Raw genomic sequence first — 9670 nt, 5'->3', positions numbered from 1 at the left:
GTACTAGAAAATTAATTAAATATACGTATATTAATTTGTGAACTCCTAACAAAATTGATTGATGATTATAAATAAAATTTAAAACCCCAAACTCTTAATCTTGGCTCCACCTCTGGGGTGGGGTTGGAGGTTCCGATTTTTTTTAATTGATAATGTCTTCCTACAGCACATATAACTTGACTTAAAATATTTCTTTAATCATAATAAAATATAATTATCAAGGTGTTTTTAATTTTAAAAAATAACACAATGTGATAAGTGATGGCATTGTACTATAATATTCAATAAAAAATAATGAAAACGGATAAAACAAATATTGTTATTAATAAATCATAACAAAAATATCATAATCCAGAAATACTAAATGATGTAAATGTAAATATAAATATGAGTAACTTGATTAGCAAATATAATTATTCTGACCAATCAAATTAAAAATGAAAAGGTATCAAATATGTCAAGAATCTATAAATAAAAAAGGATGCCTTTTATGATGAGACAAAGAATTTAGAAAAATATATGTACCAAAAAGATTACAGAAATTTATTCGCAGCAGAGAACTACACCAGTTTGTACAAAATAAATTATAAAGGAATTGAAACAAAACTAAAATTTAATGTACTATAACTAAAAGTATTATCGAAACTTTATTAGTATAAAATTGACGAACGATTCATAAAGTTCAAAGCTAGAATTTTAAATCTTGTTCATGGTTTCAAACCTTCATAAGTTTAAAAGGAACGATTCATGCAGTTCAAAATTTTGATGAAGTATAAACCTAGTGGACGATTCATAGGTTCAAACATTTATAAGTTTAAAATCATAAAATAATTCACGGAGTTCAAACCTTTATAAGTTCAAAATTAAGGAACAATTCATGTGGTTTAAAAATTTCATGAACAATTCATTGCTTTCAAATCTTTATAAGTTTATTCAGGAGTTTTAATTATTTTTTTTCCCTAGAGCTTCAAATCCCTTAAACGATCATTCCGTTCAGTCATTTATAAGTTCAAAACTAAAGAAACATTCATGTTTCATGCAACCTATCTAAGTTCTTCCGTAATTTGAGTAGGAATATTTCGATCCAAAATTTATTTTTACATTAAAGTATGACTATTTTCCGATTACTTTTCAAAAAATGACTTGATGTAATTTTTAATAGGTCTCGATCGAAGTAGACCTTCGCCAGCTTGTGCATGCCTAGCAAAAGGATGCAAGTTTTTAAAACTTTGTTTAAAATCTTCTTAAAATTCTTTGATTCAAGACAAATTGAATAGGGATTAATTAATTATGCAGAGATTAGTTATATACGAATTGATAATTAAGCGTAATGATCCTTATGGTCAATTTTTCGTCTGAATTCATTTTTCCAGTTTGAACCATCCAGTAGTTTTATTATGTAGTTTATGACTTACGAATTACGGGGTTTAGGGGAAGATTTTTTGTTTTGGAAGTTGAAAAGTTTGACCAAAGTTAATATTCTAAGGTAATAAGCTCAAATTCGAATTCCGACAATTATATTCAATATAAAAGGTGACTAATGTCCCGATAAAATTGAAAATATTACTAAATTTTCATGTGATACTTTTACCAAAATGCCTCTTTGCTAGTGCACTAATATCTATAACAAACTATAGATATAATGGTTTATTTTTTTAATAATATAGAAAGATAGAAATTCTTTCTTAATCAAAAATGTAGAAAGCGACTTCAGTCCTTGATATATGTATATCAAAAATGTATATGCAATAATTTTTAATGTATCACATGAATATTAGAGCATTATAGTGATACTTATCATACTTCGATCTCAATGTATCCCGATATGTGTATACAACCTGTATCACCAAAATTCCTACATACATGAGTATAAAAGCAATATATTATATTACATCAGTCTATGTATCTCATTATGCACCAGTGATGTAGCCATATATAGCTCCGGTTGGCCAGTCAAACACCCTTCATCGAAAAATTATATTATGTATATAGAAAATTGAAGTATATAGGTCAAAAATTATTTTTCATACATATATATTAAATCTTGGACACCTTTAACGAAATTTCTAATGTTGCGGATAAGCACATAAAAAAAATGTATATCTAGACTTTGAAATCACTTCTCATAAGTTTGAGTTGTCTCACAAGGTAATATTGGTTGCTATTTCTGACGGGTTAGTTTGGGTTTATGCCCAAATTAGCCCATTTATTAAAAATAAATAAAATATTTGCTCAATCCATTAAATCCTGAATGGGTCAAATGGGCTTAGGCTAATTTGATTCGGGGAACTTTCGCAAATAACCACTATAATAAACTAAATTATGCTCCATAGTTATAGTTTGCATATTTACGGGCTATACCTACAGTTTAAGTTGCCTCATTGTATAATTCGCGGATTTGTATAATTCACAGGTTTGTATAATTTCCGGGTACATTTGTATAATTCAATTATTTTTGTATAAACTCGAAGTAACGAATTTATACAATTACAAACATCAGAAGTGTAAACATTTATACAAATTCCGAATTATTCAAATTATATTATACAAACGTGCGAATTATACAAAACAAAAAAGTTGAGCCACGTAATTATAGCTAAAAGTAGGTCGCGAATTGTATTTAAGGCAAACTATAACTATGTGAACTAATTAACTAGTATATGTTCGCTTATACACGTAATTTTCCCTTATCCTTCTTAATCACATGTTATAGGTTAGAGAGTTTGCCTTATAGCTGGATTGTGACAATTGGATCTTATACTAGGATTAACTCTTTTAAAATACTAACCAGCTAATCCTTTAAGGGAATTTAAAAAAAATATACAACCCAACACTTGTTACTCACAATGTTCATACACTCCTATACACTATTCTACAATTTTACAAATTAAGAAAAAAGATTTAATAATATCGCTAAATTATCTCAAATGGTTTAAATTAAATATATCCATCATCCACCTATCTTGCTACCTATTTGCTCTATTTTTTTTGTCCCACGTTTAGCCTTATAACTAACCTCCTTCTATTTATTGATAATTATTTATTATTTATTTTTTGTTGTTTTTCTTTTTAAATTGACAATTGAGGCTCAAATATGTCTTATTCTCTGGTATAATTTTTACCTATTATTTATTATGTGTCATATGCACCACTAGCTTTTTGAGGAACGGTTTAGCTAAAACAAAAAGGGGATGAGAGATGAAAATTGAAAAAAGCAAAAATTAAAAAAAGTTGTAACTAAGACTCAACTAAAATTGAAACAAGAAAATGCAACAAATCATGGTTAGAAAAAGTTTCCTAGTTAATTCGGGGTTAAAAAGTATATAGTTAGTTGAATTTTCTTACAAATCATCTTTAATTCATAACTAAATGAAATTAACAGTTTTTTTTTGTTGTTAGCTACGTAATTTGATTCGTTACTAATTCTTTATTTTCTAGTGGTAATATAGATCCATAAATTGATTAATATCAATACACAGCCTCTGTATCTTGGTATATGTAAGGTCTTTAGGAAAAAAATTAATTGATTGATATAAGGAATCAATTCCACACTTTATAAATCGTTACCCCCAATTTTAAAAAAGAAAAAGAGAGGAAGAGAAGTGTTTATTTTCTGTGTGGCTTGCGAACTATTGCATGAATGAGGGTTTACTTGTATCAATGGCGGAGCTAGAAATTCATGAAGAGTGTCCAAGAATCGCATAAGTAAATAAAAATAATTTAACAAATGAGTGCACTAAAATTTTGTAAATCAAACTACGTAACATTAATAATTAATTTTTTTTAATTAAAAAATATGTCAAAAGTTTAAAATCAAACTATAGAGTAATATTTACCTTTAATGTTCATGTTTATTTAATATGAACTGAACGAACAAAGAAAAAAAAAAGAGAAAATCATTTTTACGCTTCAAGATTTCACGAATCTTTGATGACTGACAACGAGATATGATAAATAAAGAGTAAATCAAACAATTTTTTTAATGAAAATTCTAGTGGAAGTAGCTTTATAAAAAATAAATAAATTGGATTTGCATATTAAATTTAAATTAAATAATAACTTTTAAATTTTATTTATAATTTTAATGAAAAGAAACAAAAAATCAAAAGTCAAATCGAGTAAAAATTCATTTGGATACAATTTTTTTATTTATTTTTACTTAAATTTTTAAGTTGATCTTTAATTTAAAATTATTTTAATATATAATACAATTTTGAAATATAAAAAAGAACAGATTTATTAACAATGAAAATGTTTAAAAAACTGTAGTGAAATGCGGTCACTAAACCCTTAGCTTAAACTCAGAGGCTACAACAGATGGGCCAGAAACTCTATTGTTTTAAGAGTGTCCAAAAAGTCTTATTTAATCATTTAAAGGATAATTTTATTATAATTTTTTAATAAAGAGTGTCCACTTGAACACCCTCAAACTAGTATAGCTACGTCCCTACCCTATGCGCATCCAAAAGATAGTAGCTGTGAGTTTCCTTTGTTATTAAAAAAAAAGAAAAAAAGTCTATTGTCCTATAGTATGAAAGAATGTGAAATCATTTTCCTTAATTTACGATTGAGTCGAACAAAAGAAACAAGACAAAACATGTCTTTCCAAACCATAGACTTTTGAAACTTGATATAACTTTTTCTGAAGGGAGGTGAAGTCATAATTTTAACTTTATGAATTTTGAGTTTTATAGTTATCATTTCAAGTATTAATAACTGAGTTTAAAATTTAATATATATATATATTAATAATTTTCTAATATAAAAGATATATTACTTAAATAATAATTATTAAATTTGATCAAATTCGTACTCAAACTTCTAACTCTGCCTCGAAATATAAGTCAGTCAAAGTGTTGGTGATCACATAAGATAGTGGACCTTTGTCCTACCGACGTAAATATCTTCTATTATTTTGCGGCCTTCATGAAAGCTTTTTGCATGGCCAATTATTTTCTTAATAATAATAATAATAATGTCATATGAAAGCTCTCAGCCAATTAAAAAAAAAAAGGACTGTGATGGTACGTAACTACACATCAGTCCTAATTAATGACCACTCTTACTAAAATATCCAACATGAAAGTCATATACAGAATTCAAAATTTATGATTTCAATAATTGTCTTTAAATTATTGTTTTTTTTTAATTTTGATTTACGTGATATATTTTTTTGTTTGATCTAAAAAAAGAATGATGTTTCTTCATAATTAATGTAGCAGTTTAATTTCGGACTTCTCATTTTACTCTTAATGAAACGATGATTCATAGCTATATGAATTTCTGTAATTTATTTTAGATCACAAGTTTTATAGGTTTTCTTTTTTCTCACTGCTAAAAACTTATTATTTTTCAATTGAAAAATGTAAGTGGTTTTCCCAGATATTTTGATTGTATCGGTGAGAAAAGAAAAATTAGTAATGTTTTCATACTAAAAATATTAGGAAGTTACCTATTATTTTAGTGAGAATCTATTTCTCATCATGTATTTTTCTCAAAATTTGATGGGGAATGAGTGAATTAATCATGTTGTATAGCTCAATTTTTTTTTCCAATAATTCACGGTGGAAAAAATCATTGTTCTAGAAGCATCTTTTATATTTTGTGTCCAGTCAGACACTTTCACATAATTAGTGTTTGTTATAGTACTATAGTCGTACCCTTGTAATTCTTGTTGCTATTGTTTCTTTCTTGTGACTTTACAATGTTTTTTTTATTAACTACACTATGCTTTCTTCATTATTATTTTTTTCTTTTACTTGAGTTTGATGCACTTTAGTCGAGAGTCTTTCAGAAACAATCTTTCTACCTCCACAAAGTAGTGATAAAGTCTATGTATACTCTACCCTTCCCAAACCCCCACTTAGTGAAATTTCACAAAATATGTTATTACTATAAATAATTAAATATTTATAAATTTCTTCAACATTTATACATTTGGACAAAAACTATCAAATTTACTTAAATCATATGCTAAATTGTGGTTATGCTCTAGTCCAACATTTCGACAGGAATTTATAAACACAAATATGTAAAAAGCACTAATTTTTTTGAGTATATAATTTCATAATTCATAAACAACATGGATATTTAATAGTTGAACTTATCAAATTTAAATCTTGAATCCGTTCAGGTAAACTACCCATCTCCACATATATAATTAATTTTCATTTATTAGTAACCCTTAGCATGTTACAATGCTGCTTTTGCAACTATATCAGTAAAATTAAAATTAAGAACTATATATTACCCACTATACAGATTAGTGGGAAGAAATTAAATACACTAATCTTAATTAGTAGTTAATTACACCCCATTATCATAAGGAAAAGAAGTAGAATCTAACCATTCTTCCCCAGTAATAAACTCCGATACCGTAAAATTAGCAGCATCGTAATAGTCCATTATATGATAACCCGACCACGTAACCCGATTATCGACCCCCGAGGCGGGCCCACTGTTTTCGTATTCTCCGTAGTATAACGTATCCAAACTTTGATTTCCAGACCATTCTTTCCATCCCTCCGGATTAATAAAACCGTCTATATACGATAAAAGGTAAACTGTACGAGAATAATCTCTCCACGGTCTACCTAGGTAACTATTAATAGTACTAGAATTATAGTACAAATCCTCTGTGGCTAAAATTGAACAATTTTGTATCGAAATGCCAGTATATTCATAGGGTGAATCGCGCGATTGAGCTGTAATTACTGTGAATTGACCAGGCATTGGTAACCTTGACACTATGTTACACCCTTGGAAAACAACAGCTGCGTTACCGAAAATGTAATCTATTGTCCCATAGATGTCACATTCGCGGTAAAATTGTCGGAATGAGTGGGCGTAAAGAGTGTCTTGGTAACCGGTTATGGTGCACCGGTAGACGGCAGCTAAGTCTGCATTGATACGAAGAGCAACTGCTTGGTGCTTCTCGGGTCCAGCTGTGTTCTCAAAAGTTATGTCACGGGCTAAAAACCCTTCACCGGATACCGCTGAAAATCAATCAAAGATAAAAAAAAAAATCATATGAGAATTCATAAAAAGACTATTGATTGTAATTATATATATAAAGATTTATTAGTAACTTTAACTATGAAAAACAATCTTCAATAATGAGAATTCATGTGTTTCACTCAAAATATCTAATTCAAAGATGAGAGTCGAAGAGATAATAAGTTCATTTTCGAATCATTGGGAATGGGTCACAAGAAGGATCGGATCGAAAAAAGAGAAAAAATAGTTTCAATTATAAAAATCACGTTATGGATTTATTTCTTTCGACTTATTCAGATTTAGCGGAAGGCGATAAGGACCCCACACAAAAAGGAAAGGTTAGGATGGAAAAGTTAGTACTATTACTTCATCCTTCATTGGAATCTCGGGTTTGAGCCCTACTAGATAGGGGGTCGTCTTTATTAGGGGTTTAGGAAACATTTTACTTCATAAAATGAGACTTTCAAGCACGGAATAACATTTAATCAGATCTTAATACGAGAATACGTAAAAAAAAAAAAAAAGAGGGAGAGGGAGAGAGAAAGGCTAAGTGATGAATTTACCAACAGTGGCAGATCTGAAAGTAGTCCAACCATCAACTACACTTCTATTACCAGTAATTACAGTAACATCACTTCCATCTCCAAGAAAAACAATGTTAGGTTTCCAACTTGGAATCTCAACATTTTCTTGATAAATACCTTCTTTTATATACACAAATATCCTATCATAACTGTTATTTGGGGCGAAATCGATAGCTTCACTTATGGTCTTGAAATTTCCACTTCCATCAGCTGCAACTGTATACGTCAAATCGTCATTCTGATCATAATCGTCATCGCTCTGCAATATGTGTCTGTCTTTCCGAGACAGCCACATTGGCTCGCTGGCTGACAACAGCCGGCGATGCCTATTTCCATTCCCCTGTTTCTTAAACAGAGTACTCTGTTTTTTCCCCTGTTTTTTAAACAGAGTCCCCTGTTTTTTTCCCTGTTTTGGAAACAGAGTGCTCTGTTTTTTAACAGAGTACTTCGAGAGCATAGACAGAGAATTACTAACATGCTCGTAAGTACTACTCAGAGTGTTAATCAACGTAGATTTCAATGATCCACTACTCGAATCGAGTCCTTCTAAGCAAGTAGCTTTGTTTGTCAGTGCTGCACTGAGAAACGTTTTTGCATCAGCTAAATGTTTGGAGTTAACTGATGCAGTATTGATCCTGGAGACGGATTTTTTCAAAGAAGATATTGTAATTTGATGGAGGTCTTTGCAATCTTGCACAATACCCTTTTGTTTTTCGACAAGATTTGAGCGTCCAGCGGAGGAGAACAGAGTTGTGAGGTGTCCTGTCTCTGATATGGCTGTTTGAAGAGATTGTAGGAGAATGTTTAAGATGTTTGGACTAATGTTAATGGAGATTGACAACTTGTTTGTGTTGAAACATGATTTTGGATATGGAGTGGAATTGCATAATGATTTTAAGAAAGATATATGAGTAGTGTTCAATGTTGATGAAGAATTAAGAGAAGAACTTGTTTTGAAAGAAGTTGAACAAATTAATATGAGCAAGAGAAGTTTGGTAGTAATAAAGGAGGAGCCCATAATGACTAAGTTGGGAATGAAGTGAAATGCTCCAAGATTTTCACTTCTTATATAAAGTAATAAAGTATGTATATTCTTTTAAAGGTTAATATTATTATCATATTGGTGGAAAAATTGATGAAAATCACTATAAATGGTGTGCATAATTTGGGAGCTGATGGTGCTTGGATGTGACACCCAAAAGCTAGCCCAAATTTTACGATGAGTCTAGGATTTTGTTCATTTATCGATGTGAGATATTTTATTTATCATTCCTTTATATAGTATAGAGGCAGATTTTTCATTAAAGGAGTTTAAAATTGAAAGAAGTAAAATACACAAAAATAATTTTAACAATCTACATATAAGCATAAAAAATAATTTTAACTATTTATAAATAACATAATTTTCCACCAAAATAGATCCCTGGCCATAAGCTGGCTTTGCCCTCGCCTTTATATTAGGATTCAAATATTCTTTATTTATGATATTATTGTTTAATGCGTGCATATTTATGAATCAGGAGTATAGACTTACTTGACCTCAAAAATAGCTTAATTTTTTTATAAAAAAAAAGAAACAAAATTCATCATGGCCATCTCAATAAGTTTAGGGGTCTAAAGTCAAACTTGATAGAGAGACTTTAATTTGTTTTTTTGGTTATCATATGTTGATTGAATAACTATATATACTCAATGTAATTCTACAAGTGAAGTCTCAAAAAGGTAAGTAAAATGTACGTAAATCTAATCAAGTAAGAATGTAAACAATGAATTTTTTTGATGAAATAATATAATATAATACTATAAAATAAGAATAATAGAACCCGTCCCCAAAATTTCAAATAGTTTATATAATGATATTGAAAATAGGTGTGTTGAGTTTGATAAGTTAATACAATGATTTAAAATAATATTGATATTTTACAATTCTTGAAATTTAGAAACCACACCTAAAGAAAGAAATTTGATCTTTTATAAATATACAATTATCATATTTTGCATAATACAATAAGTTTGACTCGTAAAAAAATATCTATTTACATTAAAGAAAGTAAATAGTTATCAATAGGGGTGTTCATGGTTTGGATAAA

The 9670-nt window shown here is 29.0% G+C and overlaps 1 protein-coding gene across 1 annotated transcript; it reads right to left on the bottom strand.

Moving 5' to 3' along the window:
* Nucleotides 1–6274: 6274 nt before the first annotated feature.
* Nucleotides 6275–8598, bottom strand: LOC125830967 (probable pectinesterase/pectinesterase inhibitor 12). The gene is made up of 2 exons (XM_049510156.1): nt 7560–8598; nt 6275–6995 (listed from the first exon to the last, which is right to left on the bottom strand). The coding sequence occupies exons 1-2, from the start codon at nt 8596–8598 to the stop codon at nt 6307–6309; spliced, it is 1728 nt and encodes a 575-aa protein (XP_049366113.1). The 3' UTR covers nt 6275–6306.
* Between the last annotated feature and the right edge of the window lie 1072 nt (nt 8599–9670).

Source organism: Solanum verrucosum, unplaced genomic scaffold, assembly GCF_900185275.1.
Source record: "Solanum verrucosum unplaced genomic scaffold, falcon-dt-bn FXZP01000049.1, whole genome shotgun sequence".
NCBI lineage: Eukaryota > Viridiplantae > Streptophyta > Magnoliopsida > Solanales > Solanaceae > Solanum > Solanum verrucosum.
Note: the sequence above shows the minus strand (reverse complement) of the source record. Positions and strands in the feature narration are given on the sequence as shown.